We start from the raw sequence: 26,701 nt of genomic DNA on the forward strand, positions 1-26,701 counted from the left end.
AGTGTAACGACTTTAGGTGTACAGCACTTGCTTAAGACTGTCCCTGGAACAATATTCGGCCTATGTCCATAACACAGGTGTTTGTTAATCTCGTTTATACTAGCATTGCAATAGCAATGTTTTTGCTTGAATATTTTTCAAATTCATGGTGTGCATGTTTTGGTAACATACCTGACTTTAAAATACGTCTTTCAAGTTGCACTTATTAAAGGATTAAAACGTACATTGATCGCTGCAAATAGTCAGCCAAATGCAAGAGCTTTACAATTTCAAATGCGTCATCACTTAAAATAAAAACAAGCTCAGATCGCAACCAAAATGGCGGTCACATCGTCCAAGGCCACAGGGACGGTCACAACATAGAGAATGAATTGAAATGCCACTCTCAGACCCCTCTGCCCAATTTCATGTTTTGAAGGCAGATTTTCAATTATTAGGTCATGAAAATTACTCTTCCACTGGCCTGTCATATAGTGCTCGATGCAGCATATGTAGAGCTGGACAGACTAAGGTGAATAGAACAGGACGGTTCAAAATTTAGGTCAAGTACAAAGAAGCAAGTCATTTGTATTCAAATAATGTGAATAATTTTAGGTTCTTGTCTCGCTTTCTGAACCAAGCCTTCTATGAAAACATTTTCCATTTATGACTCATCAATATACGTTCTAATCCTTTAGTCAGTCCGTTAAGATTCTAAAAAAAGCTTGGTATTTGCAAATGTTTGTGCCTGCATCTTGGGAAATTTCCAACTTCAGTATTTGTTATATGAAGCAAAGAAAATAAATCATGGCAAACATACCCCGGTCCCTGCTTCCGGCATTGAGATTGGAGCACTCTGGTTCTCGCAAGCAATCTGGCAGTCGCTACGCTGTGTTGAAGTAAATGAAAAATAGCAATCAAATCATGATAAATAGATGTTAAGCTTCTGTGTCGTAAACAACCTTAAACTACAGATTCCAAAATGCAATGTCAGCAACTTATGATTTTTTACATTTGGTGTTTTCTAATAATAGCGCACCGATGGTTTGCTAAATAGGTTGGTCAGTAGTTTCAGCGTTGCGTTTATCTATGAAATCAACTTTTCTTAAGGCATCTTTTGCTTCACTCCTAAAAATGTTGATGTCTTTGTATGGTTGGATGAAATAGTTCTAAGATTCTCAAGAAAGAATTTGCCTTTAATTGAGAAACACTTTTTGTGAAAAAGTGTTCGGGGGATGCGGCAATTTCTGCCCCCTAACTAATGCCCCTGACATGAAACGCGCTTGGGCAATGACAGCTTTTAGCAATGTTTACGTCATTTCACTTACGCAATCCGATTGTCACTCTACCGCGCGCATTTAGATCTAAAATGTCAGTGGGAAAGCAAGCCTGCGACTGTATTTGCTGTGGTAGCCAGGATTTAGGAATATTTCTTCTTTAGTCACGTCTTTCAAAGAAGAACTAACATGTTCAAAGAAAGCGATTTCACATAAGAAACGATGAATAACAATGTATTAATTGCAGCGTATAATGTCAAAATTTTTCCGAACTTCATTCAACCTCGTCGTGATGGTTTTTCTGAAGATGCCGAAAAGAGCGCAAATTCCTTCAGGTGCTTTCATTGTAAATAATCGCCCTGACGAGAGAGTCACGGATGAAAGTTCACTATGAAAAAAACATGAAATGAAATCGCAAAAACAGAGAGGCTTAAGTAATTCTTACTTTCTCATAAGTTGTTAAGAACAGCTGTACTGCCTCTTCTAGTCTTTTTTCCTGAAACATTTAAGATCAACGAATACATCAAATCTTTAAAAGTTCTTATTGATTCTGTATTACACTTTAATTTCGCTCTTTCAATGCATTTAAGAAAATATACAATATGTTTTATGAAGGACTCGAGACTATTAAGGGTTGACTAACTTCACTTTATGTATTTTAGATATTTAGGGACATACTTCTATCAACATTTTTGCTTCCCTGGGCGTATAGCGAAAAACATTAAAGACATTTGCAAATTGCTTATTTTATTTGAAGCAAATAAAAGGCACGTTTCAGTTTTCTTCATATATATCATATTGGTGTCTTACATTTGGCAGACAATCCAACGAGAAGTTCAGGAGCAATTTTCAATGGCAATGTCATTTGCAAGTTTTTGCCCCCATAATTTTTCTTTGTTTTGAAAAGCACCCAATCCAAACTATTTTTGAGCATTGTGCACTGTGCAAATAAGCTTCAAAAGATTGCTCAATCGACCAAAACATGACAATGTGCTTTTTCAACGATTTCAGAAAACATTCGGCTAAACGTGGCAGTTAAAAATCTACATTATCGGTAACATGTCATGCGAAATTTCTCTATAAACGGCCATGAATAATTCTACATACGGCCATGAGTCTCATACTACTGACTCTTACATACTACATACTACATACTACTCTTACCTAAAATATACTTCAAAAAAACAAAAATATTCACCTTCTCTCTTTCAGTCAATTCATCCAACAACACAGTCTGAAAAAAGAGCAAGAATCGATAGCATCTAGGCAATTTAAAACGCAAACTCTTAACAGAACTAAAATGAAACTAGCCTTTTTCATTTTCGATTTTGATTTTCATCCTATGACATGGTAGTTTCTCTTTAGCTTTGAAACACCGTTGTTGGAAATTTTTCAGTGAAAGGAATTTAGAATTGCTGACATAATGCTGAATCATGGAATTTTAGCCAAGCATGTTTCCCATGGGTGAATGTTGCTGGAAAGATTTTAAATGAGTAGCAATGCTGTAAATCCTTAAATTCCAACTTCAAATCGCTAAGCAATCCAAAATGACAATACTCATTTCAATCTAATTTCATGATTGTTAAATCTTTAATTTTAACTAAATTACTAAACGGCACTACATTGCTGGGAGCCTGATTTCTTTTATCTCAAGTGCAATAAATGTCATGAAACAATCAAGCCAGTTGTGTGCAAGGAACTAACCTTACTTGAAAGTGACTCATAGGATTCGACCATCGTTTCTGGCAGACACTGATATAAAACGTCAGCATGAAATGGGGCCTGCAGTAAAAAAACATTGTCACGTCCTACCTTGAATATTTAAAATTGAATGAAAATCGTCGCCAAGAGAATGTAACCCATGATTAATAATCACTGATGCTCCTAAAATTTGGAATTTACAGGCCTGATAGGTAGGGACGCAGAGTAAAGGTAAAGGTTGGAATATTATGTACATTTCGTAAGGTCGTATGCAGTTGCCTAAATATTTTGTTAAAGCATAGCTTACGACGACTGCCTGAAACAAGCCTAAAGAATGTCCAAATGAATTATACCAAGGAATTTTTGAATATGCCTGAATTGCAACTAAAATATGGCTGAAGTATACCTGGAATAGGACAAAGAAATGCTCTGACGTATGCCTAAAGCATGCTTGAATTACCTCCTAAACTCCTAAACTCTAAAGAATGCCCGAATAAAGAATGCCATAACTATGCCTGAAATATGCAGTTCTTCAAACTTTTCTCATAGAGTTAAGAAGACCAGATTTACATGCTTGCATTTCATACAAAGAAATTTCGAAATTCATAGTAAGGTAGATCGATATTCCAAATAAAAGATAATCAGACTTGAAAAAACTGGTTTTTGCAAATGTTACGAGCAATTTTTCCAATTTCTTCTCGATAAGTTTTGATACGAAAACTGGTCAACGTCGTTAAATTTTAGCACAAGATATATCAGATATACATTTATAGTTTTAAAGGTATATGACATCACAAACTCACCTCAGAAAATTGAACTAGACACTGCAAAGCTTCAATTCGAACAAAGGGAGACTTGTGAGCAAGTAAAGCCTGAAACAATTTCATCATATACGGCAGACAGGCACCCTGAGAAGAAAAACGAGATGTGGTCGCTTTGCACCTAAAAATGAGACAGCTATGGATGCAGAAATGATAGTAAAACAGAGGGGGCATATCAGTGTGGCCTCTACCAAGCACTGCGCTTTGCCGCTATATTCATATAGCCCTGGAGCTAAATATTCAATTGCAACGTTACCTTTGTAGAAAGATATTTAAAAACATATGGAAGGTTTGCACTGTCATATATAAGAGAGGAATAGAAGGGAAGACCAGCTGTATCAAAATGACACCATTAAGAGGAAAATCTTAAGACAAACGAAACCTGAACGTCAAAAAATTACGTATGAAACCAACTAAAGAGGTACTAGATGAGTTTCTGAACCTGGGGATGGTATTAACCCTAAAAAGCTTCGACGGAGAGCGAAAAAATTACTTTGCCAGAAACAGAAACAGTAAAAAGCCATGCAATTTTCTTTAGCAGTCAAGCTTTACGTCAATGGAAGAAAATTAGACAGACAAACTCTAGCAAGGTGAGAAAAATGGATTATAAATATTGCTAAAGTTATGTGAATTTATCCACGACCGCGTCCACGACAAGGCAAATAAAATCATTTTCATGAATAAAATGGGTTTTGCAGGCTAGAAATCTCATCAAATTCGATCTCATTTGTCCTGACTGACAATAACTGACTGCTTCGTTTAACGACTGGTAATTTAATGGCTGGTAATTGATATATTCGACAAAATAAGTGTTTTTTGTTTTAAAAAAGTTAAACCCTTTCTTTCTCGTTAGGGGCGTGAAAGAAGGGACTCGACAGAAAGAAAAATAAGCTGTTATTCTACGAAGAACCAAAAAATATCTATTAAATAGTGCAGGAATTGCTATAATGCATGTTTGCGCTCAACAACTATTTCCATGTAAATTTATACGTCTTTGATACTAAAAATTATTCGAGCTAAGATTTATAAAGTTTCGGAAGCTAGAGTGATGAGAATTCCGAAGGATAGTTTCGTTGTCAGCCTTCGTTGTCAGTCCAAAAGAGTACTTAGTTTTTAAGGTACTTAGTATTTGTATTTCCTGACGTTTCCAACCGTGATACTAGACGAAGGATTGCGAGGGGCGCATACGAGAAATGGACTACTCCTTATCTCCATTTTTCTCATTTTTCCATTTTGGATTTTACACTTTTATTCACACATTGGTTTTTAAGCTTTTGCCTTCTATGCCTTTAAAAACAAAAAATACGGCCAGCTGTACGCATAAAAACAAATGCGAAACTTGATTGAGAATTCAATCTGCTCAAAGTCTTACGCAGATTAGATATAAGCAGTTTGCTTTCTCGGTAGTGTAGCCCTCCTTAATCAAAATGTAAACAGCTCTTTTACTATCTTCTAGTAACTTGAAACTTTATATTGCTTAACTTCTAGAGCAAAAGTTCTAGAACAACAGATTGAATTTCTATAAATATAACACCCTTGTTTTAAGACATATCTTTGAGCGATTGGAAACTATCAGAGTAGGACCGCCTATTTCATAGTGCGCATAAAATATGAACTAGCAAGGAAAGTAAAAAGCTTATCTTCACGATTGCCAGCTGCATAGCCTAAAGACTTTATTAATAATTAATTCAGATCACCACGAGGTAAGATTTTTTTGTAGAATCCATAGTGTTTGGAGAAAAGTTGTTGCAGATTTTCAAAGGTTTCAGTATGTTGTTCTCCATCAAAATGACTGATAAACAAGAAAATTTTCATTTTTAATGTTAGTTATTGTCAAGTTTACGTCTTCTGGTCAAAACGTTTGCTTGTACACGAATTTCCAACTCGTATTGATGTGAGGCACATGAATAAATATTTATCTACTAAGGACATGAAAGAAAAGACAAGTGGAAAATTGCTAATAGACTAATCCTAATGCATTTGCACAAAACAAAGTTTCCTAGTTGTACCTAGCCAAGTCCCTTTGTGAGAAATCACAATATTAAACAGGCCAACACAACTTGTAAGATATGACAAACCTGAAATTCGTTGGTAAAATCTTCCATCTTCAAGGCAGAGAGAAATTTGCACAGCTGGACGAAAAGACATTCTGAGCGATTGCTTTCCGCCAATGTCAAACAAACCCGCAATGTCTGCGAAAAAAATTAACAGTAAAAATGCTAAGAAGATAAACATAACCCAGTATTCTTGTCGTATATCATAACAAAGATCTTCAACGATTTGCCATTACTTTTAAAAACGTATCAATATTATCTTTATCTTAAGCAACCATTGTAATACGTTGCGTCGATGGTCTTTCCAAACATTTGACTGTGCAATTATTATTTCAAAGCTGTGCATAAAAATTTGTTTCTTTGGATAGGACAACGGTATATGTATCTTTTTGGATGAAGTATTTTATCCACTCTTCAATTTTGACAGCATCATTTGGAATATTCAGAGCTAGATGTCCCAACACGATGAACCTCACAGACGGGTCATATATTACTTTTAAGTACGATGTTTATAACGAGAAGTAAAGTCTAAAGATTGTTGGTGATAAGGTTGCTGTAAATCAACATACCAATTCAATTTGCCGCATATCTAAAAAACACACTATTTTGCTAGTTGCTCCCAAAATCAAGCATACAAATTGCTCGTCCTGCAATCAAGAGAAGATGTCGCAGTTAGGTTTGTGAGCTCAAAAGTAAAAATAACGATCGGTCAAATTTCAGCCCAATTATCGAAAGAGGAGAAGCTTCCTTTCCGATTGAGGAGCTCGAGACAGCATTGTTCTAACAGTAGCAACAAAAATTCATGTAGGGGACAGGTTGCTGGGGGATTCAAGGTTGCTGGGGGGATTTCATCGTAAATAGTTGAAGAAATATTGATTAAAGAAAACCTAACTTCAGCAAATCATTTCGGAAATATAACTTGATGAAAAACAACATACAATCTCTGTGCATTGTGAATCTTGAAAACCTTCAAAAGCGTCCATTAGAGTTGTTATGACGCCATTTCTTTGGAGAGGTGAAAGCAGCTGAAATGCGTTTACACTAGCAAGAGACTGTTCCCATACTTTAATGACCACCATCTAGCAAGAGGTAATCGGTGCATTTCTTTAATGTTAGAATATCATGTAAAAAATAAATAATAAGTAAAAGGTACAAAATTTGTGTTTATAAACCTAAAGCTATACAGCAACATGGTGCCATTCACAGAAGGTTAAGACACAAAGTCATCGCGTTCCCCCGATGAATGGCACTAACATTGAACAAACATTGGTATTCTAGCATCTTGAAAATATGAACTTGAAGATAAATTTACTGCAAATGGCTTTGTTGTTAAGGGGCTCCTTGTGTAGCGAGAGAGTAAATCAGGCAGTCATAAAGGTGACTACAATTCCCATCAAAACAATGTAATCTCATAATTTCACAGCTCCAGTATCATCCAATTGATTCATCTTAGATAGTTAACTCGACAGCCAACATTTTTCTAAGGGAAAAGTGGGGAGGGGGTCAGCTTCGAGCTTCTCTTCTGCGAGCTGATAATTTCTCAAAAATAAATCTTGAGAAGGGCGTCACAATGACTTTAGTAGGAATCGTTCGCTGATTACTACAGCCAAAGCAAGAGAGAAACTATTTGAAAATAGCTTTGAAAAAGGCAAATATTATACAACATATTGGCTAAAAGCTTTTCCGTCTGACACTCCTCAGAGCATAAAACGTCAGAATAAGGGTCCGAAAGTACACGATGAAAAATATATACCCAGTTGCGTTTTTCTGATTGGCCTATTTCGATCCACAACTATTTTCAAAACCATTTTCAAGTTCTTTACCGCCAAAAAATTGTTCACAAAAAAACTATTGCGAGAAATTAGATTAACAAGTCTTACCATCATATTCTGATTTTCTTTTGTCTTATACTCTTCCAAACCATTTAAAGTTTTGGATATTATTGTACCTAAATACTGTATAAGAAGAAATAATTGTATATGTCAAATAGTTGTTAGCAATCGCAGAAACAATTAAAAGTAGGAAAAAAACCAGCAACTGTATGTTGTGATCCATAATAACTTAATTGTAGCGAATCATTTCATCAGAAATCGAATTGCTAACAAGCATTTCTGCTGCTAAATGAAACTCTAAGCAATCGCTTTAAGAACCTGCTGCAATGACAAGGGTATCCCCAAAGTTTTGGGGGTGTACAAAGCAAATTCAATCAATCATTTTGAGCAAACTAAAATTGCAAATTACTTGAATTCTCAACCTTATAATCTAACCTTCTCTTGGAGATCTTGGCTCATTCTGCTGAATGGAAACATACTCAATATGATCACAACATCTTCTCTTCTCGACAAGATTCTCTTTAAAAATTCTTCCTGTAAATTCATTTCATAATATGGTTATAAAAGTTGCTATAACACCTTTTATAGAACTTAAATCATCTAATAAATTAAATGACGATTTTATGTTGATATACATTATGTATGCAAAACGGGCTATGAGATTCAACTTGTTCGATGCCAGGGCGTTATTTTCCCTGTGACCAATGGTCATATGAAATCATTGTTAAATATTTTCTCACAGAAAATCTTCATAATATGAATAAGCAGTTTAACAGTTTTGTACACTTAATGAAAAGTTAGAAAGTTTGAAAGGAATATAAATGCCCAAAGGAAAATAGCTTTATTACATTGAAAAAGATCAAAATGTTTAGCACATTTTTATTGTGCTAGGGAGGCTGAGGGGGACCAGCTTTCGTTGCAAAAAGTAACACATTTCTGCTTGTTGGTATGGGTGTTTGAGGTATTTTCGAGTGCACCTCTGGCCGCTGGTCAATTTGTAGCTCTACACCTCTTGTTTAGCAAAAATATTTTCATTTTTCACATTTAATAAATCATGCACAATGTTTCCCAAGTTGTCCTTTTTTATGAAATATTAGACCCTCAAGTGGGAGATGGATCAACAACTGTGACTTTGTGAGGAAATTTCTGTTAGATTTTATCCCCTCCTCTGTAATCTAAAGTGAAGATTTGCCTTCTGCACTTTTCTCCATCAGTTCAATTCACAGTCCTATTACCCATGCGATACCGACCGAAGTTGGCTACGTGTTGTCCATGCCACTTAATGGGCAGCATTTATTCAGTTGTTTTGCCATGTGACAAACATGTCTTGTCTTTTTCCGAGCAATTTTCTCGACCAAGAAAAAAACAAGCTTTAACAATGCACTTCATTTTGGCAAACGTGTTCCAATTTCGAGCCACTCTGGCTGGAGGGGCAATTGCCCCCTAGTTCGCATGTTACACACGGAAGCAGTGTTGACTGATGTTCAAAATGAGTGTGAAACCTGGAGTAGCAATTTAAAATCAGCCTGTGCCGCACACCAATAAGTAGTGTGACCTAAAAAGTACATTAGCAAGAACCACGCAGTGGAATAGCTGAAGGATCACAGTCGGCTGTATCATAAATCCTCGACTAAGCCATCGCCTTCAAATGAGTACCCCCTCGAATAAGCCCCCACCATGGAGTAATTTTTGTGAAATAAACCCCCACCCTGGAATAAGCCCCTAGGGACTAAGGTATTGCCTTGACAGCAATAGGTTTACCCAAATAATCGGCAATTTTACGCATGCATACCAGCCTTAAACAGAGGATGACAATTAACCCTTGTAGTATTTTTGGCTGCTGCCAAATAAGCCTCCATCCCAAAGCATTTTGCGAAAAGCCCCCGCAGGGGCCTATTCTAGGACTTATGGAGGAGTATTATGTTCTACCTTTTTAACGTCGCCTAGCAACAGGAACAGCCGCTGAAGGACGAAACTGCATCTGTTGAGGATCTTTGACTGCATGGAAGAAATTTTAAAAACAGCCAGGATCTGAAACAAAACATCCGACTTGAATTAATAGAAAAAGTACAATGCTGTACGAAACTACGTTAGGGCAAATTGATTCGATGACTGCGTTTTGACAGCACTTTATCAACAGAATACTCAAAAAGATTTGATAATAAGATCTTATATTGATAATTTTGTTATGTAACATGAAGTGAAATGAAATACTGAAGCAAGAAGCAGCTCGGTTTAAGTTGATGAAATTTGTCTATAAAACTGAAGTGTTCAGCATCAAAGTGTATCAAAACGGAAGTGTAATAATTATCAGGTTTTGGATTCCCTAACTTAAAAAATGGCTGACAAAGGGCCTGTTTACATGAAGTGGGCTAGCCCACTTAAGTTGGATCCGTACTTTCTATACATTCCCTTGTTCTCTGTATTTACGGAGAGTGGGCCAGCCCGCTCAGGTGAGATCCGCGAGAATGACAGATGGGATCCGCATCAGGTGGGTTGGGAATTATCCATGATTAAACGCGATCAGGTGGGCTAGCCCACTCACTGGGAGTCAATGTGCCTGCGTAGAGGAAATTGGCGCCAAACTAGACCAAATCATAATGTCGTATGAATAGGCAGCAACAGTTCGGGCTCTTCTGCTAAAACCGTGGCAAAAGCGTACAGAAAAATAGAGTTTCCTCAATTAAAACATTATGTTTCCTCAATTCAAACACGAACCTATTGATCGCCGGTCGCATACTTTTGATAGATCGAACACAAATTCGAAATTCTGTGTAACTGAAGTACGGTCAAAAAAGGAATCCATTTGTTATTCATTTGTTGAGGAAAACTGATATTCATTTTTATGGTGTCAAAAGCTAAACAACCTCATTTAAAATCTTCAAATAAGAGGTCATCCCACCTTAGTGGGACAAATCGCGTCCTCGTGTAAACTCTTGCGAATACGATATCACCTGAAGAAACTAACCCACTCAAGTAGGCTAGCCCACTCATGTAAACTGGCCCAAAGAAAGTTGTTGACGCATGATTTCTACTAACAACAGAATAACAGCCACAACAAGGAGCTAGAAATCGATAAAAATCCAATCTTTTTCTTCTTAAATCTTTTTTGCTGATTACTGTGATGCAAAAAGAAAATATTGCTCATAAGAATTGTGTGAAGTAGATGAATATAAAAGCACGTGCTTCCATACAGAACATATCACATGGGTAGGTAGAAAGCAAGACCCGGATGAATCTCGAATGAAGCTCTTGCATTGCAATATCTAAGCCTGACCGCATAATGTTTGGTTAACAAGGACCTTGAAATACTTGCTCAATTTCTATGTGACTACAATAATAGCGTTGTAAAACGGAGATCAAGCTGATAAGGTGGCAGTGGGTGAGGACAAAAACCCTAGAGGTTCAAAGCCCAAGTATTTAACGTAACGATCAAATGATACAATGTTTGTTATTTTATCAGAACAAGCACACTTGTGCTCTGGAGACACCCCTGTTCTGAAAATATTTGGCTACAGGCTAGGAAAGGTTTACTCTTATTTCTTAATCCAATCCATTAGCAGAGCAAAGCAGAACAGATAGAATAAAAATTCTAGAAAATTTCTGCAGCTGTGAAGCAAAGAAATTGGATAAGAACAGTCCTTGCTCACAGGTAAAAGTAAGCACATGGAATTTTAGAAACAATCATATTTACCATATGAATGAAAAATTCAGCTTGTTGAAAGCATAGATTCTCAGGACCCCATCTGGAAACAAAAAGATCATTATCATTGGCTGGATATAATTTACATAACATTTAGCAGAATAAGTATTCATACACGCGCTCTAGCCAAATAGCTAGCAAACGAGGACAAATTACATAAAAGAACACAACAATATTAAAGGGGGACTTGAAGAGAACAAGAATCACCTTGCAAGAATCAACTCATCTTTCTTACAAACTTTGATGCCCTTAACGACGATCGTCCAACACCATCTCAAGATCTCATGATAAATCTAAATGATTTTTGCACAAAGTTGATACCAGGGGCGTACCGAGGTAGAAGTTGCGGGGTGTTTTTGAGGAATTTTCGGTTTGGCGGTAAAAGTTCAGATTAGGCGCCATTTAAACAAATCATAGGGAGGGTGCAAGGAGTTTTGATTTACAGAAATGATGAGAAATTATAGGAAGAAAAAGGTGAGAGATTATGTCCCAATCTGCAGAAAATTATGTTGCATGAGCTAAAACATTAAACAACGAAACAAGAAAGTTGATTAAAACAATCAAATAGCTTCCAGTCTGTAGGTATTCATTTCAGAGAAAGCTTGCACTATTGGAAATAGCTTCAAAAGTGCATTTTCCAGCAAACTAGGAGAATCAAAATTCGAGAGTTTCTTTTCCTTCGGCGGCAACCATGGTGCCGCATCGGACAGTATAGTTATATCCTGGGCTTCTTCCGATATATAGATCAAAAGAGTTGGAAGTTCTGATATAATTATGTATATAGATGTTGTGAATCGACACGATGTATTGCGGCAGGATGGTGTCAGTAACTAAAGAATTTGAGGTAATTTTTCAAATCAGGCAGATTTTTAGTAAACCCAAACAAGGCCTGCCTCGGACGAGCCATTGGGCAATATTTTGAAGAAAGCCTATAGGTATTGTCCAGGATCTTTCATGAGTCTAGAGCGATGTTGTAAATATTTGAATGCATTTTCCGACTATCTCTAGAAGTTCTTCATTGCAATTTTTTGCCGCCAAACATGGTCACGGCCTTCTCTAAACTCTTGAACGATCTTACCGCCCCCTCCCTACCCCAACCTCCCTCAATAGTGGCGTCCCTGATTATCATTGTTGTGCTGGCTAATGATACAGCCGCTACAACGATACTCAAAAATACTGTTAGGTAATACAAATAATAACATACTCTATTTGAAAATTCCCTATCGCCCCTCATTTGAAGGTCTTTCAGTGTGCGCCACAGATAGCTAGATACAGATCCGCGTGCATCTGAGCTCTTGTACTTTTCTGCACATCTCCAAAACTTGAAGAAAGCTAAATGAGGGGCGCCATTCTGACCCTTTGCCCACCCCCCCCCCCCCCCTGCGATCTCATCCCCAGCACGACACTGGCCAGCGGGCTTCAGTTCTTTAATAGAACAGAATATTGGAATTTGCCAAGTAGAAACCTAAAAATGCTTGAATGAAATAGCACAATTGAGGATTGAAATAGGTTTGAATAGGGTAGCCCGATTTGGGATGTAGCTATTGATTGCCCCATTGGGGACCTGAAGATGTTTGAAGATGCGATAACCCGATTGGGCACCTAAAGATTTATCCATGGGGTAGAGCAATCCAGGAGCCTAGATATGTATATATGGATAGCCGCATTAAAAACCTAAATATGTATGAATTGGAAAAGCCCAATCGGGAACTTAAAGATGTACTTATGAGAAGTAAAACTAGGGCCTAAAGATGAAGTTAAGGTATAGTCCCATACCGCTCTTCAGACCAACAATTTTCACATTTGCATACCTTTTAGAAACTTCCTGAATGTTTCTGTGGTATAATCACATCAATGATAAAAAAGGACCCGTAAGAAGTACATCTGTTTCAAGGAGAAGCTTTTGCAATATGACATATATAATAGAGAAAGCTCCATACGAGTGCAAAGAAATTATATCAAAGAACAGCTAATAGACTAACATTGATATTCAATGAAGATTATGTAAACCGATCCTATATAGACAGAGTGTAAGAAATTGTATGGTATGACGTTCTCCTCAATAGTTATTGTTGTTGTAGTCACTTGTACACGTTGAAGGATGTGTTAGAAATTCAATTTGAATTGAAGGGGATTAGAGAAGACATAGAATTAGAACGGATCGAAGTTGGAATCTAAACTAGAATTTGTGTTATAATTGATCGAATTTATACAGTCTTCTATTGGATCTGAAGCCTAAACAATATTTCGTTGTCTTTCTTATCCTGTATTTGTAGTACTGAGCTTGAGCCACAAACATATAGCAATTTCGCAAAAAGAGCTGTAAAATGCTATCCGATGATCGCAAAAACTATCAAACTTAGGACCGTTTCATTTTCTACACCAGAGAAAACATCGAGGTTTTATACATTACCTTGCAACAAATGATAGGATGTCTGCGACAAAGAAGCTGAAACACCGCTGCAACAGCAAATGCTTTAACAAGGAAGATTCCTGAAAAAGATAATTCTTTCCAAAGTAAGGAGCACAAAATACTACAGTTTATTAAGTAACACTTTATTAGTTGGCCTAAAAACCTTTATCATTAAGTGCCTTTATTAGTTGGCCTGAAAACCCTATTGACTTGGAGCATTGTGACTGCAACAACGTACGACCTCAAACTATACTGTGATTCTGTATTATTGTTACGTAATTGTCTTTTATAAGAAACAACAAGTATATACGGTCCTCGAAGGGGGGTGGGTTAATAGGTTTGAGCGGAATTGTGGGTACCATTTGTAGGGAAACGTGAAAAATTATGGGTACCATCTTGGGAATAAAATTTAAAATTCGTTTGATGACTTTGTTGAGTCTTGAAAAATGTTTATTGCCTTGCGAAATTATGGCTAAAGCTTTCACCATTTTTGCTGAATTATGGGTGAAATTTTTCAGACCTGCGGATGCGGAATTGTGAGACCAAATTTTGAGCCGAAATGGCACGTCCCCTTCAAAACTAGGCTTGGTTTTTTATGATTTATTATAATAATTAATTCTTTGATCTACAATGCGCAGTTAAAAATATATAGCTTAAAAGCTAATTAAGGCCAACAAGTTAAATAAGATACACACAAATTGCATTAAAATGAATACAAAACACAATTTATGATGAAAAGCCTAAGTTTGGATAAAATATCTTACATAATCTGTAGTTGCAAGCTTGACATTTATGGGCTTTTTTTATCTTATTGTTCAGATTTCTATCGTGAAACATCCAAATCAACGAACGATAGCTAAACTGGAACATAACGAATGTTTTCATCAACAGTTTTAGCTTCTCCGGCTCAATGTGAACAGAGTTACGTGTTAGAGCATGAAACTTCCGACTAGCTGTTTTACAGAGCATTTGGACATGTTTTTTGAAACTCAATTTCTTGTCAAAACTGATGCCTAGTAGTTTCTCCTCGTCACTTTTTTCTGTCTAGGTGTCACCAATTTGTATATTAACTCTTTATTTGTTTGTCCCAAACAGAATGGGGTGACATTTATCTTCATTTAATTTCATATAGTTCTCTAGGAAACGCGTTGTTAGTAGGCTTGCATCTGGCTCTAATCTTTGTATCATATTTTCTGCCTTAGAGTTGCAAGCTTATAAAGTATTATCGTCTGCGTAGTTGCACAATTCGTTTCCAGTCATCAGAAGACACCTTTTTTAAAAAGTAAGGAAATTGTCCTAGATTTCAGTTCTTTTGGAAAAAAGCGTCCAGACTTGTTATATTGGCGAAATAGTCGTTAAAAATATCTCCAATTGTTTTGTCATCGGCAATTATCTCGTCATTTTCAAGAAAAATTATGCTTCTTGAGGTTTAAACTTTACAGGAAAAGAGAGGTTTCACTGTTTTTTTCTAAAACTTTCGGTTAAAACAACGTCACGTACTATTGCAATGCATGATTAGAAAACAATGTACGAGTAGAAAACAATGCATGAGTTGAAACAATGCATGAGTTGAAAACAATGCATGAGTTGAAAACAATGCATGAGTAGAAAACAATGCATGAGGTAAGAGAACTGAGTAGCAGGAATGAAATGAACAAGCAGAAAATGTTACTATGCAGACAATGTTGTCAAAACATGAAAACAAATATCAACTACAAAATGAAACAATCATTGCAAGAATATAAAGTTGGATAGTGTAGAAATAAGATAACAGACACGAATTTAGTGGATAATCTTTCAAACCAGATCCTAGAGGATTGTGATTCATTTCACGAAGAAGACATTGGGAAAGAAACAGCTGCAAAATTTTGGCTTGAAAGAAAATTAACGATTGCTCAGCAAGTGCCGTTCCATGCGGTGGAAGAATCCGTAGCATAACAGCGAAAAGTTTGGGAATTATTTCGTGAATTCAAAGGAACACAGTTTCATTTCAAAGTAATGTAGGAAACAGCATTTGGTATAAAAAGTATTTCACAGTAGAATGCGAAGGGAACAATTCGAACATCTAGCTGTTTTCTAGAACCCTTGTGCAAGAAACACGTCAATCTTGAACGCACCATGAAAAATTAGTCAAAGGAGATTCAATTTAGGGGCTCAAACATCTAAGGTTTAATCACCGTCGGTTCCTGCGAACCCTGATATAAAATCTCGTAAAGGATTCATAAACAATTTTCCAACCAGGTTATCGAAAAAGGGTCAACGCCCTATAACTGTATCGGTGCTTTTGACAAAATCACTCAGGGTAGTTTAGTGTGCCAGGGAACATAGGAACATGCAAAAGGTATCTAAGCAACAAGAAAACATGATTAAAATTGAAAAGGAACAAGGGAAATTCGGATCTTATCCAAAGAGCAGAAAAAATCCTTCCTATGAAAACATATTCAAGAATGTAGGCTCGTGATACTTTGTATGCAGGTGCGCGGAATTTCACAGCAAGAACTTAGCTGAAGTGAATTTGGAGAAATAGTAAGGCTAGAATGCTTGGTGTATTGCTCACCATTTTAAAAGGTACCCTGCGCATGGAAAGTAAGATGGCGGCAACAGGTGGGCCAAAAATAATTGGATGGTAAAATATGACCAAAGGAAATATTTTGTTTAGTTGGCGGTTAAGGTATTACTTAAATCTTTTGGTGATATAAAAAGTAAGTCGACTTGACATTTTGGTGATATAAAAAGTAAGAAAAGGAGGAAATTTACATATATATTGCCGAATTTTCCTTATTTTCAGAAAAAACTCGTGCCAGAAAAAACTTGTCTATTGCCGTTTTTAAACAAACAGCAACTGTATCACATCTGATTACAGTAATGCTCTTCGACTAAAATTCTGTATAGAAAATAAACAAGTCAAGATGTTGAGTCACTCTTTGAAACAGTATCGAAGGATGCTCATTCGATCACTCACAAAATTGTTTTTGAGGAAACCTAGACTAACAAAAGCGATCTTTATAATAAAAGGCATAAAGCATGTAGGGCCGGATTCAGTGACAGCTGCAGAATCAAAGGCGCCGTTGCAAGATATAGGTGTTCAATGCTTGATGATAATCAAAAATGGCAAAATGTGCTGGAGGAAACAAAATTCAGACCTCAAAGAAAATTACCAACCCAAATAGCTTAACCTTCACAAGAAATTATACTATCGCAGTGGCAACCCTAGACAGACAAATCTACTTAGTTGAATTGCAGAAAACAGTGGCAAAAATTGGCGGAAATCTAATTCAGAAACCAGTCCTTCATGGACGTCTTTGCAGGGCTTTATCTCTATCAGTAAATTTTTTCAAGTAATACCGCTGAAGGTTGGGTTTGGAAATCTAGTGTGACTGCAGATGGTATTTGAGCTGAAGAAAGATTGATAGCTATCGAAAATTGGACAAATAGTGTTTGCTCTGTGCAAGAAATTTTTGTCGTAGCCGTTTGGAGTGAAAGTGAAATTCTATTCAGAGATTCCAAATTTTCAGTGTCTAGATGATGTAAAACTGTTCTATCACAAGAAAGATGAGGAACTTACACAAAACCCTCTAGGTACAAATAGAGAATAATTATGAGATCGAAAAACATTCACGAAGCGTTTGCAGATAATTGTCTAAATCTCATCAAAAAATTTGATGTAAGATCCGTTTTGACGCTTTTTGCAAAAAACAATTTTCCTGAAATTGAAAAAGAAGCCTCTTCGGCTAGACTTTGTTAAAAAATTCCCCTATGCTACACTTGACAGATTGGCACATCAATGTTAGCGCTCTTTCAACAACTTTAAGCATGCTGACACATACTGCTCTAAAATCATATCCCTTGGTTGGTTAGAAAGTTTACAAAAGCTTTGTAAACGCAAAACAGTGCACCTATCAAAAGAAATGGTTGAAACCACGAGAAACTGAAGAGCGGAGCATAGGCAAAGTCCCCCCAAAAGCAATTTAAAATATCAACAACAAATAACCAGGAACGCGAACAGTTAACCTTTGTCAAGAGAAAACGACTTTGAAATGAATCAATTAAGACAAGTCTCACGAGAAGTTCAATAATGAGCTCTTTGCAATATTATGAGGTGCAAATGCTGTTTCCCTGAAAGCAAAGTTATGGATGACATGAAACCATAAATATTTAATCTTTAACTATTTTCATCAAGACGAATTGGTCCGATCTGGAGGCCATTTAAAATATGAATAATATAAAAAACCGAGAAATTGGCAAAAGAGGAAGTACATGCATTAGCATATTGCTTGAATAAAAAATACCCCAATTGCAAAAACAAATTTATAATGGTTGAAAGGTTCTATAAAGATTGGACATTAAATTGCAAGTACAATCTTACCATTTTCTGAAATTCTCTTTGACTGAATGTAGCAACGAGGGCGCATGTTCGAATGTAACAGTGCTCGTGCAATGATACATCTCTATAAAACAAATTAGCTTAAAAGATTATATGGAAATTTGACAAAACACGATACAAACACGATATATAAGCATTTCAAAATACCAAGTCTTTTGATTTGTAGTACTGCTGAACTTGTGACTTTTGATTTGTAATTTCGGTAAAAAACTCAGACAACAATGAAAAAATCTCAAAACTGCTAACGAAAACCATCGATTTGATTTGTGATCAAAGGGAAGCAACCAAAAACAGCAGCTTGTACCTTGCAAAAAAGGCTGAAAGACTTCGTTAGCTACCAGGCTTAAAGGTCTTAAGCCTCTTTCACACTAAACCATTTACATATGAAACAGAGGCATTATTATCCGCCACCATTATTCGAGTTTAGCGAAACCTAACTCACGAGATGTGTTCGCAAAATGTTTGCAATAACATATATAGCTACATACACTCCAGTAGCATCCAATGTCCAATCCCTTTTTTTGGAAGACTTTAAACAACCCCTTACAGAAAAATTCTGTCTTTATAAGATATCTTGCCCAACAGACCTTATGCATTAAAACCTATTTGGAAAATCAGCAGCTCCTATATTTTCAAAAATATTGTCTCATTTTTCCGCCAAAAAAACGATGGAAAATAACCAGCCCAATATGAATAAGTTGAGTAATGAGATCCGATACAATTGCATTGATCATTGTTGCAAAATGGAGATGCAGTTGGAGTTTGTACAGTGGACAGGAACAGGGCAAGGTGATTCCTCATCAAAGCATCATCTTAGGAGAAATCATTAATTTTCCTTCGTGTTTTTCGAAAAATTCTTCTTTACATGAGATTGGAAAATTTATTTTAGTTCACATATAAACTCTCCAGATGATTACTAGGCATTATTCAAATGAGCACGGTATTACCTAAAACTTTGATCAAAGAAACTCAAATGAAACACGCCTGTTGGTTAAGTTGAAGTCTCTGGAAAACAACTATCACGACATGCCTGGGGAATCACCAAAGCAGTTATCAAGTGAACAGCAGTTACCTCATAGGTCGTCCTGCCTCAACGAAATTCGGAAGAGAAATACTATCCAGATTCATGCTTCTACCTGAAATGAAACCGAAGACTAAAAGGCTAAAAAAGCTAAGATCCATAACGCGTTACAAATATTATTAAGATACGAAGACTTAAAACGTGAAAAATATCAACGCATGCAGTCTAATGCCACACTCTAAGAAAGACTGGGCAATTACCATACACAACCCCAATGACTGGACAAATGTCCTGCACCATACACCACGCCCACCCTTCACCTTGATCTGTAAAATATCATAAACTTTTAATCATTTGCTCTGAAGTGAATGACCTTCAAAATCTATACCTCTTGCAGAGTATAGCTGCAGAGGAAGTCATTATCAGAGGAGAAAGCCAACGTAAGGGCCTGAGACATCCAACATCAAAGCTTACCGAATTTGCTTTGAGAGACTCAAGATGCAAAATTTGGAGATTAATTATGGATAACTATTCTAAGCCGGGACAATTTTCAGTGTCACGAAGAACCAATATGTTGTGCGAGGGTTAATTGCTAATATATTGAATATTTCAATTTTGAGAGCATTAGAAGTGAGAAAAAGGTTCAGGCGCTAAAGAAGACGACTTTACGTTTAATCAATGCAAAATATTGAATACGTAAATTGACGCATGAAGTTGCTGAAGAGAAAACAACATTAACAAAGATTCTTAGTTCAACTCTGTTAAACCACTTGCAAAGCAACTAATTTGCGGAAATGTTTCTTACTGTTTTTTATTTCATTTATTACGACGAAAAGATTTGTTTAGCCGCTCGCCAGATGCTGGCATTTCTTCTAGTCTTCAAACTTTCTGTTGGGGAAATCTATAAATACGGACAAAGGTCTTTTTCAAACACGTTAGATATGTTTTAAGATTCATCATGTTAAGGTGAATAAAAAGCCGCATACTTTGTTCATACAAGGTGACTATGAGGTCCACAATGTTAGTGGCACAAGGGGAGAATGCTACCTACAAAAGAAAAAAAATTTATAAAATAAACACACATTATATTTATCAAAACAGGTTTTATGCCTCATAGTACATCATGTTCGATTTTGTTATGTTACAGTACATTGTGAGTTACATTTGCATCGAGCCATGTTTCGTTTTACTTTGAATAACATATCAAATTATAGCACATGACGTAACTCGGAGGTGCAGTTTAGAACTTTCCTGATCTTCACACCAAAGCGATATACTGATTTATTTTTTATCATTTCAATCATTCATCACACTTTAAGCATCACTCATTCATCATTGAAAACTTTTGTTCTCAACATTATACTTCCAATCAAACATTCTTGTCGTTTCTCAACCTTATGTTAAAATTATCTGAAATTGTTTGCCCGGTATAACTCTATTTTTAGCAAATGATCTAAACCAACGTTTGTGTTCATGTCCATCGAAATTGAGAACTTCAAAATACATGCAGAATTTCCATGAGCTGCAAATCGGTGGCGTGCACCCTGTGCCCTCGGTTCTTATGGGCCATTCGCCTTTTGGTTCTTTTGTGTAGCACAATGCTAGCTCCTAAGATTTACGAAGTGCAGCGTTTTACGCCATGGTATTTCCAATCATACAATAAATTTATGTATATAACCATAAAGCAAAAGCTGACAAGAGGAAAATTCTTTCTACAAGGGTGCTGCCCAATTGTATCGAGCCACTCTTGACCGGAATCGCACTCAACTTTGCTGCTTCAAAAACCAACGCTCATTCCACCAAGCCAAAGGACTCAAAGAAAGAGCGAAGTATTTCCGAAGCAAACACTGAAAAGTTCACCGTAGCCAAAGTAGTTGTTTCTTCTGTTTCGGACTTAAGCATTCGTCAGAGTCATTTTAACCATTAAATGCATATTTACACTGTTTAAAAATGCAGAAATATTGGACTTAATCGATCACGTGACTCGTTTAAGAAGATGCGCTGATATTCGTGCTATCTGAAAGACAGCTGAAAACGTTATGCTTCAGCACAACATATTTACGAAAATGCGCAACTTACAAACATTTTTTGAATCAGTTCTAGTAATCAACAATATTTGCGGTGTTAGAAAATTCACTGTTCTCGCTACCGCATGCAAAACAACGATGCTTTTTCTAAATTTCCTTTGCCTATGGCACATTTTACTCACAACAAACATGAAAAACAGAAAATTAACGATGATCAAAGGTTTTTAAAAAGACATTTGACAAGTACAGTTTAAAACAATTTTCAATAGGTAGTACCTCGTTCATCCAGTCGCTTTTTATATCATCTGAAAAACAATCAACAAAGACAATAAATTGCAGTCAGAGAATCTACATAAGATCTGAACAAAAATAGTGAGCGTCGAAAACTGATCTGATCAGGTTTACTAAAGGCTTGAGCACATTAAACAAGCATAAATCAAACATTTAACAGGGAATGGAAGTTCTTAAACGAATGACCTAACAAAAGAACACGATTTTCCAACTTTGCAACTCACAGAACTGTGCAACTATATTTTGATACATTAAAGTATACACATTTTGATCGTGTATGTGTGTTTTTAATTATGGTTTATAAACACCTAAATCAAACTTAACTTTAAAAGTGACATAACTTTTAAATTTTTTTTTCTGAAGATATTCACATAGGTGTAGTATTCTAGCACTGGTGCTGACAAACCTGCCAATTTTCTATCAATCTTGCAATTAACAAGCTGTCAAGTACTTTCAACAGAAAACATCTGTACAAACATTTTCAAGCAATCTTTCAAGAATTTAAGAAGATTCAGATCTTAGACTTTACAGCCTTCAAGTTGTTATGAATATATGTGCTTAAGCAAATGGCAAATTCAACTCAATTCCTGTTCATGAAATGATGAAGAAGATAACTGTTCACTAGTCTGTTGTCTAGCGCTTGATGCCCTGTAGAACACATCCCGAAATATGAGCCTGCGTTTTGGATAAGATTATACATTTTATGTTGGTAGTTATTGCTCTTAGCACTCTAGTTGAATTATATATTAGACATTGCTGGCACGCATGGTTTAATCAGCCTTACTATGCCTACCTTCAGCTCTCGCGAGAAGTGACGATATCGATGCGGAAAGCAATAACGCAGACAAAACATTTCTCTCACTGACAGCATCTTGAAATGTTCCTACAAAACAATAAACCAATCACAAACGCAATTTCGAGAGGTCCAACATCAGAAGAAGCCTGATCTCAGGCTAAAGAAGCTCTCTTGAGTATAGAGCATGTCCACATGTATCTTTACTTTTCAGGTCCACATCAGCTTTTTAAGCCGACTTGTATATGACATTAACAAGCCATAAATGTATGTTTGTATGTATGTAATTAAGCATAGCATAATCTCAGGAGAAGTGGATTGTAGTTGTACTATGGTGGCTCATTGTTATTTCTTATCTGCTACGCGGCATAGTACAATTTTTATAAATAACACGGGTTTGCAATCTTAGCCTCGGATTGTTAGCCTTTTCGATATTTACGCTTCGGTGTTGTTTGGTCGGTTTGTTTTTACTTGACAGCTATATGACCCTAACCATGATATATACCATAGTATGAGATACTTTAATATAACCTTAATATAACCAAAACCATAATAAAAATTACCATAAGATATCTTTCATTATATCTTTACTCATCAATGTATCAAAATTTGAGCCATTGATCAACTTTCGCCTTCAAACACCGGGTAAGTAATTAGCATTCCAATGTTCAGATGTATTTTTAAATTTATTTTCAATTTCTCTTGTTGAAAAAATTATCATTGGAAACCTCAACCTGGGCATAGAAGAGCAAAATGTTTAGGATTCTGGCAAATTGCAGCCTCTTTGCTTTTTGGGAGCTGCTTACAAACAGCATGCAAATAGAAAGAGATGGGTAAATTTGTGAACAAATTCGATTATGTCTTGTGAGGTTGTACTACCAGTGAAGAAATGGTGTTCCTCCTGCCAAGAGCAGTAACTTTGTACAGATGGTTTTAGGGGAAAGAATCGAATAAAAATTGGTCGCAACGCTCCTTCATCTTGAATCGATTTTTCGCAAATTTAAATAGTTGCCTTGATAAGCAATTTTAGAAATAGCTGTTAGACAGCCAATTGAAAAATAAATAGGTGATAGCAATCACTAGTATTTTCAAACTAAAAAGTTATCAAATTTGAATAAAGATTGCTTTTCCTTTTAAATTGGGCCTGTTTAATGGACAAAATCCGAATCTGATAATGATGAAATCTGCCACCAGACGATATAGCTCATGGAAAAATGAGTGTATAATATAAGCGTTATCAGAAAGTAGAACTATCAACTCATTCTGAGCTGGCTCAACTCCTTCAACTTTTGTAGTTTGAGTTACAAGTATCATAGTGTGAGATAAAAAAACCTCACCCTTAATTGATAAAAACTTGGTTATGAAATCCCGTTCTTGAAGCAGCTCTGAGAGAAGTGGCTCTATCTAAATGAAATAGCACGAGCGATGAGCAATGATAAACAGACATAGGTTCCTTAACAACAAGTGTCAATCAATAGTTTCTTAAAGTAATGCATCGTTCTAGTTTTTGTTTACGTTATAAGCTTAAAAATTTCTTGAACCGAATCCTATATTATGATCCCCTAAAGTTGAAAGTAATTTCAATAAAAACACGGTTTGACACAAGACCAAAACCAAATGAAGGAATCCTTCGGATTCACTCTAAACAAGGGAGCAAGTCGGCTCCTTTTCCTAAAGTCACCGAAAGAAAAGGCAACCTAATGCCAAAACCTAATTGCGAAACTGTTCTGGAACTTTAACATTCTGTCACATTAGTCTGTCCAAGTAATGGAATAAAAGACACAACCAACATTAAAAATAAAAGGCACAAACCACACGTCGTGGTTAGAGCTTGTGTCATACTAAATTCAAAAACAGGGAAGCTAGTGTAATGTTAACAAAAATCAGCTTAATGCTATGTCGAGTGAAAGTCTTACATTTTTACTAGGCTTGCTAAAGGAAAATGGCAATCATCTAATATAACAATTGTCCTTGCAGAAAAAAAGCCTTTCTTGGTCCTAGAATAGCTAGTAATCGTCAAAAATTAGTTTTTCAGCAATATGAACTATCAGTTTCAGTAAAAACGTGACAAATTTATGTTGCTATTTTAAGCTAGCTGTGGTTATTTGAGAAACTTTTACTTTCTATTCTCCAATTGACAAACAATGATATTGGCTTGATAAATCAAGCACCTAGCCCTTGCCACAAAACGATTTCTCAACAATAAGGTTGACACTGTAAAATCTTAACTCGAACTTTTTGTGCATTTACGCATAACTACGAAGACTTTATCTAATTCAAAGCTGTTACCAAGAGGTTAAACGACTTTGATCGTCAAATTCAAGAGGGAATCTGTCGGGGAACAAACGAAGATTTGCTCACTTCACTGTTTGCAATTCGGGTCGTCTTGCAAAATGACGAACATAATTCCGGAGAATCCTTGATTTTTCAACCAAATTGGTAGCCTTTGACTGTGTAAATTACTTAGCATAATCATCGAAGACAAAAAACTTCACAAGACAACTGCCAAATCATGGGTCGGTGATGTTTCATCCCTGCACCACGGTCGTGTTTGCGTTGGTTTAACTAAATACTTGTACACTGCCTCCCCATGCTCGTGTTTGAAAATCAAGTTAAAACCATCGCCAATAATTTGAAGCCCTTTTATAATATAATCAGGACCTATTCTTGTTCTAATATTGAAAAAACCAACCATTAATTGAATTGACGTTTAAATATGATAAACATACTACACTGAGAACTGCACTGCAGAATTCTTCGTAAAGAGGAGTTCTTCGAGTGTCTTGATGGAAAGACATCGGGGCCAGCCTTAGCGAATAAAAATAAAGTAAAATAAAAAGTTAGAATAGCTGCAAGAGAAAATGGAGACTATTTCCTTGATTTCGCAACTTGAAGGCAAACATGGCAAATAGTATCTAAAATATCTCATTTTATAAAACTTCTTAAACCTGAAAACATCTTCAAACAACTCTTTGCACCGCCTAGATATACGTTATCATAGAAAGACTTTCAATTGATAATATTTGCAGGCAATTTGTAACACATGAAACAAATTTTGCATATTAGTGGTATTTCACAATGCCCTTTAAGATTATGAAGTTCTAATTCAAAAAAGCGTTTTAATGACGCCAACGCTATCATAGAAAGATTTTCAAATGATATGCATTCAATTTGTAACACATGAAACAGATTTTGCATATTTAGTGGTATTTCACAATACCCTTTAAGATTATGCAGTTCAAATTAAAAAATAGCGTTTTAATGACGCAAAAGTTATCATAGAAAGAATTTCAATTGATAGTATCTGCAAGCAATTGGTAACACATGAAACAGAAATTGCATATTTAGTGGTATTTCACAATGCCCTTTAAGATTATGAAGTTCTAATTCAAAAAAGCGTTTTAATGACGCCAACGCTATCATAGAAAGACTTTCAAATGACATGCATTCAATTTGTAACACATGAAACAGATTTTGCATATTTAGTGGTATTTCACAATACCCTTTAAGATTATGCAGTTCAAATTAAAAAATAGCGTTTTAATGACGCAAAAGTTATCATAGAAAGAATTTCAATTGATAGTATCTGCAGGCAATTGGTAACACATGAAACAGAAATTGCATATTTGGTGGTATATCACAATGCCTTTTAAGATTATGCAGTTCAAATTAAAAAATAACGTCTTAATGACGCCAACATTTAAGAATTCTATGGAACACAGATTTGAGAGTCGCATAATTTACAGCAAGCTTGTTATGAAATAATGAGTGCACTGGCAAACTTAGACACCACGCTGGATGTATATGTTGTGCGAGCACAGTAAACTCACCATTGCAGTGACAACAGGATTTCAATTATAGACGTTGTTGAATCACCATATACTTCGTTTTTGTATTCCTTGATACAAAAACAATAACTTCACAGTTGCCATGAATTTTAATTGCAAAATGACATGTGGAATACAGAAAACTTTTCGCACACGGATTTATAAAAATACTGCACTCAATAATAGCAGCTACAAGGAATTCATTCAACATCAAAATAGAGACGTAGCTAAAAATGTTGAGAAATACAGCGTAAAGAATGGAGAGCCGCGCAAAAAAGTCGAATATGTGTGCAGACTTCCAACATATAATGGAAGATGCCACTGAAAGAAATTAAAGAAGGTGGACATCAACGCTCTTTTGCTTCGCGAAGTGTGAAATAATTACCTTGATTAATTGTAGGAGCATGCCAACAAGAAAACGCAATGCCTTGATGATCTTTGACGATCTTTTTGAACTTGCCTAAAATAATGCTCGAAAAATTATCAAATAAAATATATCAAAATCAAATAAATAAATATTAATCAAAATATAATAATTAAAAAGAGCAGGGTTGTTTTAGTACTACATAATAAATACC

General features: G+C 35.9%; 1 protein-coding gene across 2 annotated transcripts in view; it reads right to left on the reverse strand.

The window, feature by feature from the left end:
• The window catches only part of LOC135694026 (FIGNL1-interacting regulator of recombination and mitosis), a 59,547-nt gene that overhangs the window by 21,653 nt on the left and 11,193 nt on the right, over nucleotides 1-26,701 (reverse strand). The window contains exons 10-31 of one of the 2 annotated variants that reach the window (XM_089111463.1): nucleotides 26,509-26,583; nucleotides 26,127-26,194; nucleotides 25,026-25,104; nucleotides 23,634-23,700; nucleotides 22,297-22,386; nucleotides 21,489-21,517; nucleotides 20,172-20,232; nucleotides 19,237-19,300; nucleotides 18,147-18,228; nucleotides 13,781-13,860; nucleotides 11,359-11,410; nucleotides 9,594-9,695; nucleotides 8,100-8,198; nucleotides 7,713-7,787; nucleotides 6,771-6,911; nucleotides 6,402-6,479; nucleotides 5,857-5,970; nucleotides 3,761-3,865; nucleotides 2,961-3,038; nucleotides 2,455-2,490; nucleotides 1,702-1,752; nucleotides 800-868 (exon numbers count right to left, since the gene is read on the reverse strand). In XM_089111463.1, coding sequence (XP_088967589.1) covers nucleotides 800-868; nucleotides 1,702-1,752; nucleotides 2,455-2,490; nucleotides 2,961-3,038; nucleotides 3,761-3,865; nucleotides 5,857-5,970; nucleotides 6,402-6,479; nucleotides 6,771-6,911; nucleotides 7,713-7,787; nucleotides 8,100-8,198; nucleotides 9,594-9,695; nucleotides 11,359-11,410; nucleotides 13,781-13,860; nucleotides 18,147-18,228; nucleotides 19,237-19,300; nucleotides 20,172-20,232; nucleotides 21,489-21,517; nucleotides 22,297-22,386; nucleotides 23,634-23,700; nucleotides 25,026-25,104; nucleotides 26,127-26,194; nucleotides 26,509-26,583 — 1,695 coding nt within the window. Of the gene's footprint in view, nucleotides 1-799; nucleotides 869-1,701; nucleotides 1,753-2,454; nucleotides 2,491-2,960; nucleotides 3,039-3,068; nucleotides 3,141-3,760; nucleotides 3,866-5,856; nucleotides 5,971-6,401; nucleotides 6,480-6,770; nucleotides 6,912-7,712; nucleotides 7,788-8,099; nucleotides 8,199-9,593; nucleotides 9,696-11,358; nucleotides 11,411-13,780; nucleotides 13,861-18,146; nucleotides 18,229-19,236; nucleotides 19,301-20,171; nucleotides 20,233-21,488; nucleotides 21,518-22,296; nucleotides 22,387-23,633; nucleotides 23,701-25,025; nucleotides 25,105-26,126; nucleotides 26,195-26,508; nucleotides 26,584-26,701 lie in introns of those variants that run through there. The other variant, XM_065212662.2, reaches the window with a different exon arrangement.

This window comes from Rhopilema esculentum, chromosome 11 (genome assembly GCF_057945365.1).
Source record: "Rhopilema esculentum isolate cy_ngs chromosome 11, ASM5794536v1, whole genome shotgun sequence".
Classification (NCBI taxonomy): Eukaryota; Metazoa; Cnidaria; class Scyphozoa; order Rhizostomeae; family Rhizostomatidae; genus Rhopilema; species Rhopilema esculentum.